We start from the raw sequence: 16,938 nt of genomic DNA on the forward strand, positions 1-16,938 counted from the left end.
TAAGAGTGGAGACGGATGTCGATCGGTGGCTGACCAGAGGCCCGGAAGGCCCGTCGCCAGAAGCAGAGGTCGAATCCGAGCGGCCCAGGAGCTAGGACTTAAGGTCCCCCAGGAGCTTGGAGGAAGGTCTACCTCTTTTGTCAAACCATTTGGGCCTTGATTTTCTCCTTTGTAAAATGAAGGGGTTGGGCAAACGGGTCAGCCAATCCCGGCAGCTCTGACTTTCAACCTCTGAATGATTTATAACGCCCATATCGCCCAGTCTGAATCCTGGGATTTCAGCCTAGTGAGACGTGGTGTCTCAGAGGAGGCTCAATGACAGCAGTAGGCCATCAAGAGAAGAAAGTAATTGCCTTTTGACCTCCCCAAACTTCTCAAGGAAACTTCTGAAAGGGCTTCTTGGGGCCCTTTACCAATGTGAGCATTAACCACTCTAGTAACTACCAATGTATTGGTGTGCAAAATACTGTGCAGAATTGCCTGCTGGATATTCATTTGCATGAAAATTCCATCCATTTTGTTTTTATAAAACAGTGTGAAAAAAAAAGTGTTACTTCTGTGGCATTGAAATAAAGTAAAAAAAAAAAAAAACAGAAACTTTGATCCTCATGCCCAAGAATAAAAGCCCAGAGCCTTTTGTTGTCATACATTCTGGCCTATTTGTGGTCCTGCCTCAACTTATCTACCGGATTCAGGGACTTATATGGAAGTTCCTGTTTTATTCAGTTCCTTGTACATATTTGCGAACTATCATGATGAGTGAGTTAGATGTTCCTACAAAGGTATTTCTGACATGGTAGCACTGTTAAACCGCACATCCAAGACAGTTCCTTCTGAGTTCTCATCAGGCTTGGGAAACACTTTACAGCTCTTAGCAACCTTGTTCAGTTGGCAAATCCAGGAATTTACTAGCAATGGTGGTCCCAGTTCCTGGGTCATCACTTCTCCATGGCTCCACCAGAATAGGTAAAAACATTCTGGAAGATTCAGAATCTGTTTATTTTTACCTTTTCCACTGTTTTGATCTATTAGAGTAATATGTGAATGGTGTGCGTGTGTGTATGTACACATGTATGTATGTATATGCCTGTCTGTTAGTGTTTGTGAGTGTGTGTGTGTCTGTGGTACATACCACACTGGCTCAATCTCCTGGTTGTTTTACCCTTTACTGGGATCACATGTCATTTCTACTTACACTGATCTGCCTTTTTTTTTGGTAAATGGTATCTTTAAAGTTTTCAACATTCATTTTTTATAAGATTTTGAGTTGCAAATTTTTCTCCCCCCTCTGCTCCCCAAGACAACAAGCCATCTGATATAGGTTATGCATGTACAACCATATTAATCATATTTCCATGTTGTAAAAAAAAGAAAGAATAAAAAAGGAAAAACCATGAGAATGAAAAAAGAAACAAAAAATGAAAATAGTATGGATGGCATATTCCATTATGAATCCTTCATAATTGTCTGGGATTATGGTATTACTGAGAAGAGCCAAGTCATTCATAATTGATCATGGCACAATGTTCACCTGGTTCTACTCACTTCAGCATCAGTTCATGTTAAGTCTTTCCATGGTTTCCTGAAACTAACCCTTTGTTATTTCTAAAGGCACAATATTACTCCATCACAATCATATACTACTTGGTCAGTCGTTCACCAACTGATGGGCATTCCCTGTTTCCAATTCTTTGCCCCCCCCCCAAAAGATCTGCTATAAATATTTTGGTACATGTGGGTCCTTTTCCCTGTTTTATGATCTCTTTGGGATACAGACCAGGTAGTATTTCTGGATCAAAGGATATGCAGTTTGATTCAGTCTTTTGGGCACAGTTCCAAAGTGCTCTCCAGAATGGTTGGATCAGTTCACAATTCCACCAACAATGAATCCATTAGTGTCCTAATTTTCTCACATCTTCTCCAACGTTTATCACATTTCCAATCTGATAGCTGAGATTCTTATGGCTAGATAGCTTTAATTTCATCTGAAAACTGTGTTCATGTTCTTTGATCTGCTCTTACAAAGAATCCAAATAAAAAGTATCTTACTTGCTTCCCAGTAAACTTCAATATTCTTGAACAATTTGGCCTAATTTATTTGGGGGGATGAGGAGGTCTGGGTTGGTTTTGGGGTGGATATGATAGTGGTGACTTGCTGTGCTCATGTGTTGTCAGTCAGGACTTTGACCACCAATCTATACCATCATACTATGCTCTTTCCTTTTAAAAGCAGTCACTGGGGTATAGAGTGCTACCTTAGCTCCTTTGTATCTTTCCTCCCTCCTCCTCCTTGTCCAGGTTTGGTCTTTGCTCATTACATGGGTTAGTTTTGCTTCACTATTTTTCTTCTCCTAAAAAAAACTCATTCTCAGAGACAGCTCTCTGGTGTGAAAGTAGAAAACATAGGTGGTATAAAAGCAAATGTCAATAAAATTTTATTTTAAAAAAATTCTGCCCAAGATTCTAATGGCTATGATTGATTGATAGCTTTATGGCAGCAACCTTTGCCTGAACTTCTTCAAAAAGATGGTCACTCACTGTTAAGGATTCAGTATAAGAAGATTCTTGCACTAGGTAGTAGGTAGGGGGAAACTGAGGTTCCTTCAACACCAAGATTCAATAGTGTGCATTCCATTCAGTTAACATTGTATTGTCTGAGGGTATCTAGGTGCTGCAGTGGATAGAGCACCAGCCCTGGAGTCAGGAGGACCTGAGTTCAAATCCAACCTCAGACACTTAATAATTACCAAGCTACATGACTTTAGCCAAGTGACTTAACCCCATTGCCTTACAAAAAGGTAAAAAAAAAAAAAAAAAAAAAAAAAAAAAAACAACCATTGGACTGTCTGCTATGTGCAAGGTCCAGTGCTGGGTCTATAAAGACTAAAAGGACCAGCACAGTCCATGCTGCTCACCTTCCTCTCCAACAGCCTAAGCCTACAGAATAGGTTTCTAATAGGGATTGTAGGCCTTAAAATCAGCTACCTGGACTCTAGGATTCCCTTTCTCTTGTTTCAGGGAAATATCCCATCCTAGAATGTAGTTCCCTTGTCCTATAAAATAAGTGACTTGCCCCAGGCAAGTAGTATCAAGGTTCACCCTAGGTAACATTTTGCCCCTTCTGTATATATTCCTATTAAATGATGATAACATAAATACTAAATTTTAAGTCCCAATTCCAAGTAACTCATCCTCAAAGACCAGAACTTTAAAACAAGAAAGACTTTATTCACAACAGAGAAAATAAATAGCATCAACACAGAACAGACCACTGGGAGTTCTAAAGCAGTGTGTCAAACTACCCATGTGGGACACTTGGTGGTCAGCATCCATACATCAGAGGAGAAAGTCGTGGACTAATAATAAGAACCAAAGGTTCTTCGAGCTAACCAGTAAAAGAGGAACTTGTGACAAAATCAGTAGAAAATGGCCACGGTTACATTAGATTGCTAATGAAGACAACAACAGCCAGTTCCCTTCCTTCCAAGCAGGGCAAAGGGAAAATGGCTTTGCTAAATACTTGAAACACAACCCGCCCCACCCACCCCAATTTTCAAAGCAACTAAGCCCTTAAAGCTTATGAACTAAGGAAATGCTTATTTGTGTGGTTTTTTTTTTAACATTAGTATTAAGCCAACCTATGCTATTTATGATTTTCTTAGGCTAACGTTACATTTAGCTTTTTTTGTTTGGTGGCCTGGCCTGGGAAAAGGAAAGAACATTTGCCAGGATGACACACAAACTGGATGAGCTAGAGGCAGCTCCCCCAGCATGGACTGGAGAGGATGACACCATGGAACAATCCAAGCCCTCCACAAGACAATAGGTATGTCGGTGTATTTCCAGACACAACAAAGAAGTTGGTAAGCTAGTTTCTTCTTAAAAGAGCTAAGTCAATGAAAATCAAAGGGGTGAATGGAAGAGGGAGGGATAAAATGGCCTGGAATGGTGGCCTACAAACCAATCACATGGTCCTGCTGTATCATACACCTGAGCATGGCAGGGGGAAGAGATGATGGAAGCAAGATGATTGAGGGAACCAGCACCTTAAAGGAGATATTCTTTGTTCCCACTTTGGTGGCCATAAACACTTGAATTTTGCTCTGGGGTTTGGTGTAATATTAATGAAGGAAAGAAGAGATGTCAGGCAAAAAGATGGGGGGGAGGGGAGTTTTAGGCCCCCATCCTTAAGCCTAGTGGACTCTGAATCGAAGATTTCATTGACAAGGTGTTCTATCTAGAACTATGTTATTAGAATTCTTTCAAAATCTACAAGTGAATCAAGAATTTGCCAATCTAGTGATCTAGATAAATTAATGCAGGGGGAAAATCAGCCTCTATGTACTATAGTGATGCCTCAAAAAATTCAAACACGGAACCTTCACGTAACAAGTAACTCTGTATGTGCCTGCAAAAGGGGAAGATATATGGACTTCAATAGAGACTGGTCTTTTTCATGATCCGCAGGAACTCCTGTTCGTTGACTTCTCCGTCACCATCTCGATCAGCTTCATCAATCATTTCCTGTAAGGATTCAGGAGAGGGTCGATTAGATTGACCCCTTAAACATCAAAATGAAGTCAGACAAAACAGCACTGAGATGGGGGGGGGGGGAATTGGGGCAAATCAATGGGTGACCTTTGGGAGAAAAAGTCATGTTAGTTTCATCTGTAAAATGGTGGTTAGATACATGATGATGGATATTAACAAGAGGAAGGGATCTTAGAGGTTTTCTAGTCCAAGGTCCTCATTTTACATGTGAGAAACTCCCAGAGAGACTAAGAGATTCACCACCCAAAGAAGCACAGATTGAAGAATGGCAGAGCCCAGGTCCTCTGACTAGAACGTGATTTCTTCCTCCTGCACCAAGGTGCCTCCCATGTAATGGACAATTTACATTATCCTGTAATGACTGAAACCTAGGGAAAGGCAAAGATTTTAGGCTAACCCTTACCCTAAATTGAAATGCAAATCAGAAATTGTTCTCTACACATTCCAACTTAAGAACTGGCATTAATTGACAAATATTTTCACTTAATTGGGCAGTATTTTTTCATATAATAAAAATACTGAAAACAGTTGCATTTTCTTCAATTAAGTATTTTATTTAAACTGCAACTAATATTTAATTGTTTGAGAGTGTAGAGACTACTTTGGTTTCCAAATGAATAAAAATAATTTTTTTAAAAAACCCCCAATGAGCTGGGTTGAACTGTACAGTGACCTATATGAAACTGAGCTATGGGAAACAGCAAAGCAGAAGGATCTAAAGCCTGAACTGGGTCTCAGAAGACATGCAGCTGAGTCATTTGCTGTAGGATTATTGGACAAGTCCCTCTCCTCTAGACCTCGGTTTTCTTTTCTATATAAAGAGGGAGTTGAGCTTAGATCATACCCTTAGGTTTCCTCCGGGGTCTAATATCCAGGAGTTTGAGACTTTAGCCCCATTTAATTAACTGCAGATCTTCTCTTGGCAATTGATTTCAGTTACCATTTGGAAACCTGAATTTTGCCTTTACTCTTTGTCTTTTTGGTTCCCTTTTTTCCATATATTACTCTTATTTAACTGAGTCTTAAAATGAAACCCTAACTTTTTTGAGGGAGAAGAGGAATAAGAGAAGAGGGTACAATTACAGTGTAGATTTCTTCAGTCATAGGCAAAAGAAAGGTCTAAATTTGAGTTGGAAATATGAATGAAAGGTGATAATATATAGGCCCTGGGATTGCCATCATCTCCCCCAGTCTCCTTAAGGACCATGATTGTATTGGTCAAAAGAAAATGGAAGATTTACTCAAGCAGTCAATAAACATTTGTTTGGGAGGCAGATTAGGGCAAGATTAGTTCCTCCAATTGAGGGAGCTAACTTTAACAACCTTTTAATAATATTGCAGGAAGGCATCATGAGAGGTTCTAGGAATACAAAAGAGATCCCCTCAGTCTAATGAGAAGGCATTAATTTTACATTAATTCTCCAATAACAATCTTTAAAATACTTTACAACATCATGCACACAATTTACTGACACACATAAGCTCAGAAACTTTTCCAGAATAGATATTAAGAAACACATAAGAAGGGGCAGCTAGGTGGCCCACTGGATAGAGCACTGGCCCTGGAGTCAGGAGGATCCGAGTTCAAATGAAGCCTCCGACATGCAATAATTACCTAGCAGTGTGACCTTGGGCAAGTCACTCGACCCCATTTCCTTGCAGAACAAAAAACAAAAACAAAAACAAAAGAAATATGCAAGGCGCACATTGAATAGAGCACTGACCCTGGAGTCAGGAGGACCGGAGTTCAAATTTGACCTCATACACTTAATACTTAGTTGTGTGACCTTGGGCAAGTCACTTAACCCCATTGCCTTGTAAAAACCAAAAGAAAAAAGTAAAGAAATAGGCAAGACAGAATTGAGAAAGATAGTAAAGATGGGGAGAAAATGGAGACCTTTGGCATGTGAAAGAAGTCATAGATTGGATGGGAGCTAGTCATACTTACCAACTGGTTAGTTAAGGGAACAGGTGGGCAAAAAAAAAAGTTAGGTGGTGAGCAAAGTACCAACAGTACAGGACTCAAGTTCTCACAAAGCAAATGTACCACAAGGTCAGAAGCCAAGAATTTGGAATTTCACATTCATCTACTACAAACCTGCAGTTCCTCATCTGTGAGGTTTTCCCCTAGCTCTCTGGCCACACGTTTTAAGTTCTTGAAGGAGATTTTTCCGGTTTCATCATCATCGAAGAGTCTGAAAGCCTTCAGAATTTCTTCTTTGGTATCCTTTTCAGCCTTAAAAATTAAACCATAAACAAGAAAGGAAATATCCCAGTCTTAGCTATCTGTAGTCACCCCCAAGATCTTACTTTGTTTTATAGAAATGTCAAGAAAATAAAAGCAATGTAAAACATGATCCTAAAATGGTAAATTGTGTTAAAATGTTCTCCCTCATGCTTTTATCCTAGTCCATTTCCTACCAACCAAACTATAACCCCTATTAATCTTCCATCCTATTTGTCCACTTGAGTGAGGACTGCCTTGTTTCATGATCATAAAGAATAGTACTCATGCCCCACAAAAATACCAAGTTCTGGCTTTTATTTTGAGATATAAACATCTCAGGGGCTAAAGATCATTCCACGCTTCTTGATTCTGAGGGAAAACGGCAGGGTTGTATCAAATGGGAGGTGCTTGGTTACAATTATTGTATGAACCTCCCACTATCCTGGGTTATTTTTCCCTTTCTTTCCTTTACCTCAAGTTAAAGAAATACATTTCTCAGATTTGAGGAAATCTGACTTCACTAAAATTCATCCTATGAGTTTTCTTAATGCAATTGTAATCTTGTATGTTAAGTTTTCCATTCCCAAAAGTCAGATTTAACTGCAATTATGTTCTAATGACAGTAACTAAATAGCTAAGTGGTTATGGCAAGTATTCCTCCCCTTATTTTAGATGGGAAAACTGATTTCTACAAATCACAGGAGAATAGGAGTAGAATTCAACTCCCTGCTGGCTTTTTAATCTGAAGCACTATCTATTCCACTTGCAAAATGATGGGGGTGGGTGAGATGAATTGTAAGGTTCCTTTCCAGCTCTAAATCTGGGATCCTGTGATTCAGGCTCCCCTGTGTTAGTTAAGTCCAATTTACTGAAGTGATTTCCACATCTAGCTGTCTTATGCTTCATGGAAGTTACCCTGATTGTGTTGGCTAACTTACCATTTTTTGAGTCATCACAGCCAAGAAGTCATTGAAACTGATTTTCCCCGTCCCCTCCTTGTCAATGTCAGATATCATTTTTTTAATCTCTTCTTTCTTGGGTTCGAAGCCCAGAGCTCTCATGGCCACCTATGTCAAAAATAGGCTAAATAATTATTTTGACAAAAGACAGAAGTCTCAAAAATACTTAGGGAGAAAAGTGGCACTCTGAATTGGATCTTGTAATATTAAGCAAACCACAATTTCAATTTAACCTTACTTAACAGGTTTTGGTGGGTACCCAGAAAAATGGAACAGTACAGTAATACCTGTGACCAAGACTTTCGGCAGATAAGAAAGTAGTAAAAAGAGGAGGAGGGGAAAGGAAGGCAATTCCCAGACAACTCTTTATCAACTTGGAAATGGAAATGTAGAATTTAAATGGAAAGGTCACTGGAGTGATATTTAAGCATAATTACTCAGTGAAAACACAGACACTCATGGTTTTGTTTTGTTTTTTTTTTTTTAATTTAATATAATATGTTATTTCTCTTGGATTCCTTGTGCTTTTTTTCCTAGATTAGCTCTTGCAGCTGGGACTTAATGAACCTGCCTTGAGCTCCTTAACATCTATTGTCCCGGTTCCATCTGTATCAAAGAGATCAAATGCCTCTCTAATTTCTTGTTTCTGGTCCTCTGTGAGTTCGGGTTTGGGTCCCATCTTCTTTCTTGGGGGGGTGGGGCCCAGGTTTGGCTTCTTGATTGTACTGGCCTTTAAAACAACAACAATAAAAGAACAAGTGATCTTAAATTGTATTGCAGGACACAGGATTGCACAATTTTTAAAAAGTCATTTTTGTCATTTTACCTAAATAGTGTTCAAGAAATTTTATTATTGGTCTTTTCTTTTGCATTTGATGCACATCACCAGTGACAAACCTTCATTTCAAATTTTGTATCTCATTCCCCCAGAATCCTAAAGCTTCTCCTGCCTGTGGTCTGTAGCCTCGGCCAAGACCCACAACAGGATTCAAACTCATTTTTGTTGAGAGAATTCTTAGTGTCCTTGCTTTGAGAATGAACTAAAAACAGGTGGGCAGATGGGGGGGGGTGCAACTGTACCTCCTGCACTAGGAGTATGATGGTAAGGGTTCTCTAAACTGAACCACTGATTATGGAGAGGGAGAAGGGTGGTTCCACCCAGTCCAACTATGTTTCAATCTATGTCTGCATACATCCCTCCTCCCAGTCAATCCAAAGAGGGGCTCTTTTGCTCTTTTCGCTCTGCTGGGGTTTCTCGGTTCTGGGGTATCTGGCTTCCTGGCAATGGGATTGACTGCATTTCTGTGTAACAGTTTACTCACGTGCAAGGACACTTATTAGGCACCCATCTTTTAGCGTGCTCTGGTGGAAAGTTCCAGAGCTACTACCTGTTCACACTGAAATAAGGATTGCTGGGCTTTCTTTGCTCCCGCTTAGATTTGGCAGCCATTTCTAAATCTGGGGAAAACCATGATGCTGCCCACATCAAACAGCAACTAGCCAAGCTGATCCGAGGGTGGAAACAGGTGCAGCACGCCTTTCCTGGGGAGGCTCCCGGCCCGCCATTGGGAAGGGGCTCCAGATCAAATGAAAAAAAAAAACACATCTGTCCTCCCGAGGGCCATTGCCATCCATCCAAAGCGTACACGGGGGAAGTTCCCTTTCATATCTGAGGATCGCGCCCAAGCCAAGGCCAAGAGCCATAAGGCTCATTGTATTTGGACGGGGGGGGGGGTCCCCGGAAGGTTTCTGGGGGCATCCAGGCAGCCGGGAAGCCCTCCGCCTCCCCCCCCAATCCCCAGGGCCGGGGAGAAGGTCCTCCCGAGCCCCGCCCCCGCCTCCCCCACCCAGCTCCCCCGAGGCTCCGAAGCTGCAGCGCCCCCCTCCCATCATCCCCCCCAGCCCACAACCCCACCCTCCCCAGGGCCCACCCCAAGCTGGGCGCCCAAGGGGATCTGCAAAGGCAAGGAAAGGCGAGAGGGAAAAAAAGGAGCGGCAAGAGAAGCGGGAGCGGCGGGGGCGGGGGCGGGGGGGGGGGGGGGGGGCCAGGGGGAGGGAATGGGGGGGGAGCGGGGGGGGCGGGGAGCAAGGCAAAAAGAGCGAGCGCTCGACACCTACCTGGCCTGGGGTGGGGGAAAGTAGGCCGACCAGATCCCGTCAGGGGGGAGGGAGGGAGCAGCGGGTCGGGAGGAGGCGGGCCGGGCGATGGGCCGGGCGGGGGGCCGGGTGGCCACCGGGCGGCCGGCGGGCCGGGCGGGGAAGGGCCCGGCCACGGACCAGGGGGTGGACCAAGCGACGGGGTCCCCGCGCTCGGGGGCCCAGGCCACGGTGGGCACGCCGAGGCTCCGGGCCGGGCGCAGGGGCAGCAGGCCCCAGCGGGGCTGGGGCGGAGGCGGCGGCAGCGGGGGGGGCGGAGGGGGGGGCGGGGGGGGGCACCGGGGGCAGGAAGGGGAAGGGAGGCCAGAAGAGAGTCCCCCACCAGGGCCAAGGAAAAGACAGGACCACGGCCCGGCCGGGCCACGGACTGGGGTCCAGGGGGAACTGGGGCGCGGGAGGGGGAGTAGCGGCACTCACCATGCCTCCGCTCCCGTCGCTAGCGCGCAGACACTGAGTCCCGGAGCCCCTCAGGCGGCAACTAAAACCCCCCTCGCTCCGCCCCTCCGCGGGCCTCGGCTCCGCCCCGCCCGCGCCCGGCGGCCCAGGCTCCGCCCCCTGCTCCCGGACACACGCGCGCACACACACACACACACACACACTCACACACGCTCTGACTCAGCCAGGCCGCCCAGCCGGGCACACGCAGGCGCGCGCGCGCGCACACGCAAGCCCAGGGCCGCGCGCGCGCACGCACACACGCGCGCACACACACACACACACACACACACACACACACACCCCCCTCCTGCGGCTGCTCCCGCCGCCCCTGGAGCTCCAGATCAGGTCCTCACTGGAGCGGAGGGAATCGACATCATCCTCCAGAAGCCAGAGGTCTGCCTTCCCATTGGCTCCTTCTCGTGTCTCTTTAGCGGTTCCTATGGGCTGAGAGGCGAACGTCCATTAAGGCGCTTCTGGCTGGCGATAGGCTGGGGGGCTCGGACGCACCCGGGGGATAGACCTGTGACATCCGGCGTGAGGCGGGCTTAGCGCGCGATTGGCTCTACCTGTGGGGAGCCGGGCCAATTGGCGGGCCGGGAAAGCCTCGGCCGATTCTCTGCCTATTTGGCTGGAGGCCGGTGGATACCCGAGGGAAGCGTAGGAAGTTAGAATTCACGGTATAACCCCAGCCAGGGAGCGAGCCTCTGCCGGAGCCGGAGCCAGAACCCCCCCCCCCCCGGACGATCGGGCCGGAGCGGAGCTGCCAGACCCCTTACAGTGACGAGTAAGAGTCGTTGCTGGAGGCCGTCTGGCCGGTGTCAGGGACGAGGGGCGGGGCGAGATGGGCAGGGGGAGCGGGAGGGGGCCCTGGGCCCGGCAGGGAGGGGGACTTGGGCCCAACGGGGAACCGGCGGGAGCCTTTTGGTAGTGGGCGAGGCCAGGCTTCCTGGAGGTCAGCTCCCGCCAGCATCCCGAACCTCCGGGGGCGCTCGAGGGTTGGGGTGGGGGTGGGGGGCCCCCAGCTCCAAGGGGTGGGGGTGGGGGGGCCCTTTGAGGACTTCGGGCTGAACCGCAGGGCCGGCCTGCCCTCCCTAGGCGAGCGGCGGCCCCTCCTCTCCCTGCCAGGCTGCTTAGACTCGACTCCCTCTCCCAAATTTCCATTTCACCCCGCTTTAATTATTAATCTAGCCTGTGTGCGAATTCTGGCTCTGCCACTTCCTGCCTGTGTGACCTTGGGCAAGTCATTGAACCCCTCTGGGCCTCAGTTTCCTCCCCTGTCAAACGTAGGAAGGGCCTGGAGAACCTCTAAGGTCTCTTGCAGCACTCCATGTTCTCCGATCTCCCCGATGCCAATTCTTTGGCCGAGACCCCCCTCAATGGGCTAAAAAGCCTCACTGATCTGCTGAGGAGCCAAGGGCCATTAGAAGCAAAAACCAGGCGGCTGCCTGGGCCGGGCTGTCACTGGACTGGGCTCTGCTCTGACTTCACCAAACAATAGAAAAAGGGCTCTTTGGTTGCCATGCCAACGAGACTAGGCCAGGGAAGAAAATGAACCTCGACTTGTTTACCCAAAATGTTGCTTTTCGCTTGCAATGGAGCTTGTCGGAATAGGCACTGGATGGGTCTCCCAAAAGCCCTGGGAGCTTGGGGACTGCGATTGGAGGGTGCATTTCAGGGTCCTGGGGGGAGGGAGGGGAGGAGGAGGGGAAAGCAGGAAATAGACGTGGTAGTTTGGAGGTCTGAGGCAGAAAGAAGGAAAGGAAAATGGTGGAAAGGAATGGGATGACTCCCAGGCCAGGCCTGGAGGGCAGGCTAAATGTGATGGTTAGCAAAGCCGTTTGTGTTGGACCCAGGCACCTGGGGGTGTTGGGAGGACCTTGGGGGAGCCTGCTAAGTGGATACGCCACAAAATCATGCCTTCCAACTTCACTGCAGCCTTCGATTGTTTAGCATATTCTCCGGGACTACTCAACTCTCCCCCCCCCCCCCCCCCCCCCCCCCCCCCCCCCGCCCCAAGTTAACCCGCTTTTACATTTTCAATCCCTCCCTCTCTGCTGGATCCACCGTCTGGAAAGCCAGGCTCAGGTCTCCACCATTCCCTTCCCCGCCATCCCCCCATCCATCCTCCAATCTTGCCATCCCCTCAAAACTATTGTCCTGCATCTCTCCCCTTTCTGCGGAGCTCCTAGATGGATTGGCACCAACGTCCCCTTAGGTGCCAGATCTCACTTGACCTTTCTGCAGCTTTGGCCACTGCTTGCCACACCCTTGCCTAATACTTTCTCCTCTTGCCTTCTGTACCTGTCTGACTACTCTTTCAGTCTCCCTTCCAGGCTAAATTTCATAATCATTCTCCTCTTCCCCCCCAAGTCCAGTAGGTCTGAACCACGAGTCATTTGCTTTCCCCAAATCTGCTTCCTTCAGCTCTTGAAATCAAGTCCCAGCTCAAATACCACCTTCTTCCCTCCCCACCCCTGCCATGTCAAGCAATCCATTTTTCATTTTTCATTATTCTATTGAATCCTGTGCAATGGTAACATCCTAACTTGTATTTGGGTTATTTGCATATATGTCTTATATCTTCCTAGAGGATTGGATTGGAAACTCCTTGGGAGGAAATGATTGCATTATGTTCATTGTTTTGATCCCCAGCATCTGGGGTCTTGCGCCTGTTTGTTTCTGGTTGTGGTAGCTCTGTTTCTCTTAACTAATTTTCTTTTTTCTTACAGCTTACTTCTGCTGCTTAAGTAAGTAGGAAAATTCCATTAATTTGGTAGAGGTGTAATTCAGAATTGATGATACTAGATACAGGGGTGCCATGTTAGGCATTTATGTACACCACAGATTGGGGTTGTGATGCATTGAAATCATCATCTATCTCACAGCAAACAACACATTCTAAGTTTTACAAAAACCCATTTGGCATTTCTGTTATTTAGTTATCTGGCACCAAACAGTAGAAATAAGAGGTAGAAAAAAATGGAACTAATAGGGTTTTATCATCCCCTGATATACCCCCCCCAAAAAAAATCCCCATAAACATAGACATATATACTTTGGCATACTTACCACAAGGCCAGTAGGAACCCAAGCAGACAGCTCACCAAATCTCATTAAAAAAATGCTTACAACTCCATGTACAGCCTGGGTGCCCCATCATTCCCTTCACCATGTCAAGCCTCCAGTACAGATGGTGGTCCACTTCTTAAGAATCTCACAGAATAGGAATAGGCTATGGAAGCTTGCAATCTGCACCAGTGGAGAGAAAATCCAGAGAAGAGATTACAATTTCATTTCAGTTTGGAAAGACTTAGATGAAGTGGTTCTGGGTAAAGGGGAAAAAAAACAAGAGCTGAAAAACAAACGATTTTTGTTTCTTTTGCCACTTAGTAAACAATAGAGGTAAGGGATTAAAAGAAAGAAAGAAAGAAAACTCTGAAACTCCTCTAAACCCTCAGCTTTTCTATGGAGCAAAATCTATGGTAGTGGCCCCTTCTCTCCCTCTCCCTGCATTTTCTGATTGTTCTCCCCTTTCAAAAAGTGGGGAAAACTCCTTGGAATAGATTCACTTTAAACTGATTTCTTGTCTGTAAAGGGGAATTGTCAATGGAAATAGCATTTTTCTGCCAGGGGTAGGGGATAAGGGGGAATAAGGACTTTAGCTACCATTTTTCCTTGTTTCTCCATCCCTTTGGGGCTTTCTCCCCAACTCAGCTTACCAGGTCTCACCAGTTTTGTTCCATGAGAACTGCAGAAGAGGAGGAAGGAAAAAAGAAAAGAAGTTAGCAATTGGGATAGCACTAAGAGAGATGTTGCTCCCCGCCCCAGTTTCCACTTCTCCCAGATAGCATTTGTCTTTGGGAGGAGCAGGCCTGCCAAGGTCTCCTGGAGATAGCATTCCTGGCTACCTCCTCCATCATCTTCCTGCAAAGGGAAGGACATTTGTTTTACTTTGTCTCACTTTTCTAGAAATGGCAAGTTTGGTCTGGGAGGTGCTATCTGATGGACTTCCTTTGGAGTTGGGGGAGCATATCACTTACCTCCCTTATCACAGTGTCCTGAAGACCTCTGGGACAAAAATGAAAGATGGTCACCCTGTACTGGGCTTTGGCCCAATCAGTAAAAATGCCATTTTTTCCCTCCTCTTCTTATTTTTCTTTTTTTTGACATACCTCTGGGCTGCCAAACTCCCATAATCGCTTATACATAGACCTTGCAAACACCTTTTCTTTCCTGCCTTCATAGCTATTTCTTTTATTAGCCCCATCATAGGTCCCCATTTCTCTCTGTCTCTCTCTTTCTCACTCTGTCTCTCTGTCTCTGTCTTTCTATCTCTTTCTGTCTCTGCCTCTCTCTTTCTGTCTCTGTCTCTATCTCTCTTTCTGTCTCTCAAAAAAAAATTAAAAATGTAAATTAGTAGCCCAAAACCAGCCAGGTACAATGGAAGGAATATTGATTTTGAAGTTAGTGGAACGGACCTCAAATCTCCCTTCCCTTACTTGACCTTGTCAGACCTCAGTTTCCTTCTCTGTAAAGGCTCCTTCTGGCTCCAAGTATTTGATCTTTTTCCCCTCCTTTGGCTTACCTCTAAGGAATTTGGAGACTGTTAATTTGGCTGAAGAGTAATTCACAACTGGTGATAAGCCCCACAACTAGGTGGAAGTTTACCCCTGTGCTCCCCTTAAAGAAGGGGGCCTTTCTTAAGATTCTAAAGCAGTTGGAATGTGAACCCAGAGACCACAGGGGACTGAGTGTTCTCCAAGCTCTTTAGTTGTGACATTTGCATATCCACAATGTGCTAATTAGTTATTTGTTTATTGAAGGTCTGGGGATTGTTGGCCTGCTCCTTCTTGCTGTGTGGCTGCCGTTACCCTCAGATGGTTGGAGGAAGGGGTGGGGTGGGGAGCTAGGGGGTCTTTGCCTCCCAGCATGGGGAGGACTTGTGCATTTTAACCTTTGATCCTGTTTTTGCGTCTTGTCTTTTTTATGTCTCCTGGGGCTCCCAGCTGCCAGTGGGAATGACCACTGAACTCAAGAGGTCAGCACAGCCTGTTCTGCTCCCTCTCATAGATGGCCTGGGCCTTTTGCTCACCAATGGTCATTATTCAGAAAAGGCTTTACAGTTGGAGAGTTAGTTTTCCATCATTTTGTCAAAACTACTACCCGCAGTGCCATTGCATTTGTTGTAGGGATTGTTGAAATGACTGCATGGAGAAGCCCAATCTAGAGGTTATCTCTTCTGGGCCTGTTACAGGTATTGTTTGGGTTGATCTGTTAAGTGTATCCCAGTGGGGCTCTGAGAACCTCATTGAAATCCAACTCTCCTACTACCTATGTGTCCCAAACTTAGCCACAATTGGCATCTAGAGCATTTGGATCCCTTTGAGGAGAAATTGTGGTCTTTGTCCTCAGAGACCTTTGGACAGTCAGATTTAGAGGAGGGAAGGGACATCTAAGGCAACCCCCTTGGTTTTTCACTTGGGCCTAGAGGTGATTAGTGACATGTGAAAGGTCACTCAGCTACCAAGGAGCAGAGTTGGAGATTGAGACCCTGAGTCCGGTGCTGGTAGGAAGGAAAGCATCCCGTCCTCCTGAAGATGACCCTGTCACCCACCATTGCTGTCTATATTTGTGGGTGTGGCCCTTGATTCTCTGCAAGCTTCCCATACATCAGTGTCCATGTGCCCTTTGGTTTGTGGCTCCAGACTGCCCCTTTTGTTGGAGTCTGGCTGTTTCTTGGGGACCCACAGTGAAAGTCTGGCTGGGAGCCAGTTCCCTTCTCACTGTTGTGTTTGGTTGGTTTCCCAGGAGGCTAGAGCTGGGTCTTCCCATACTATATATCTGTGCTATAAGACTTCCACCCTTAATCACCATTTTAGGCCCCTGAAGACAAATGGTACTTGGAAGTTGAATGTTCATCGGCCACCCCAGCCATTGATTTATAGGGTCCATCATCTCTTTACATCTTCTGGTCAGCTTAGACCAACCTCCTTACTATGTTTATTTTATAGGGTAGGGAACTGAGGCCCAGAGAGGTAAAGGGACTTTCAAAGACACACAGCTGGTGTGGCAGAGCTGTGAATCTAACCCACAACTTGCTGACTCCAAATCCGACATTCCTTCCACTGCCCCCACTTATTAACCTCAGGACCACTGGGCAGGTCACAGATGGAGTGCCTCATTTTCCTCATTTATAAAAGAAGTGTCACCCATTAGATCAATGGCCACTAATCCTTATATAAGGATCCCTGGGAGCCACATAGGGACTTAGTTTTAAATTGTAATGTTATCTATATTTTATTCTATTGTTGTTTAGTTTGTTAAATATTTCCCATTGACATTTTCATCTGGTTCAGGCCACACTGGGGAGAGTTGTAAACTGCTTTGGCACTCTCTGGGGCTAGATGCTTTTAGGAACTGGTTTGGTCTTTGTACTTGTAGTTCTAATACCTGGACAGAGCAGGCAGTGAGATATACTTGTTGATTGGGTGACCTCCTCAGCTCCCCCTTTCTGAGACCTTCAATGAAGCCTCAATTTCCTTACCTAAAAAATGATGAGATTGTGCCAGATCTCCCATACCCCTCCTAGCTCAATGTCCAGGGTTC

At 46.0% G+C, this 16,938-nt stretch overlaps 2 protein-coding genes across 5 annotated transcripts in view; one reads left to right on the plus strand and one right to left on the minus strand.

Annotated features, from left to right (window-relative positions):
- Positions 1-3,207: 3,207 nt before the first annotated feature.
- Positions 3,208-14,166, minus strand: CETN2 (centrin 2). 4 transcript variants are annotated; one of them, XM_074208198.1, is made up of 6 exons: positions 14,052-14,166; positions 13,402-13,581; positions 8,309-8,467; positions 7,717-7,845; positions 6,650-6,787; positions 3,208-4,524 (listed from the first exon to the last, which is right to left on the minus strand). In XM_074208198.1, the coding sequence occupies exons 2-6, from the start codon at positions 13,444-13,446 to the stop codon at positions 4,435-4,437; spliced, it is 561 nt and encodes a 186-aa protein (XP_074064299.1). In that variant the 5' UTR covers positions 13,447-13,581; positions 14,052-14,166; the 3' UTR covers positions 3,208-4,434. The 4 variants fall into 4 exon arrangements, with proteins under 4 accessions (XP_074064299.1, XP_074064300.1, XP_074064301.1 ...); XM_074208199.1 differs by having other exon boundaries at positions 13,999-14,166; XM_074208200.1 differs by lacking the exons at positions 13,402-13,581; positions 14,052-14,166 and adding an exon at positions 10,312-12,265.
- NSDHL (NAD(P) dependent 3-beta-hydroxysteroid dehydrogenase NSDHL) overlaps positions 10,903-16,938 on the plus strand; it is a 35,586-nt gene continuing 29,550 nt past the window's right edge. Inside the window, exon 1 of the mRNA XM_074208196.1 lies at positions 10,903-11,116. The gene's annotated coding sequence lies outside the window, so the exon portion shown is untranslated. The remainder of the gene's footprint in view (positions 11,117-16,938) is intronic.

Source organism: Macrotis lagotis, chromosome X (assembly GCF_037893015.1).
Source record: "Macrotis lagotis isolate mMagLag1 chromosome X, bilby.v1.9.chrom.fasta, whole genome shotgun sequence".
Classification (NCBI taxonomy): Eukaryota; Metazoa; Chordata; class Mammalia; order Peramelemorphia; family Peramelidae; genus Macrotis; species Macrotis lagotis.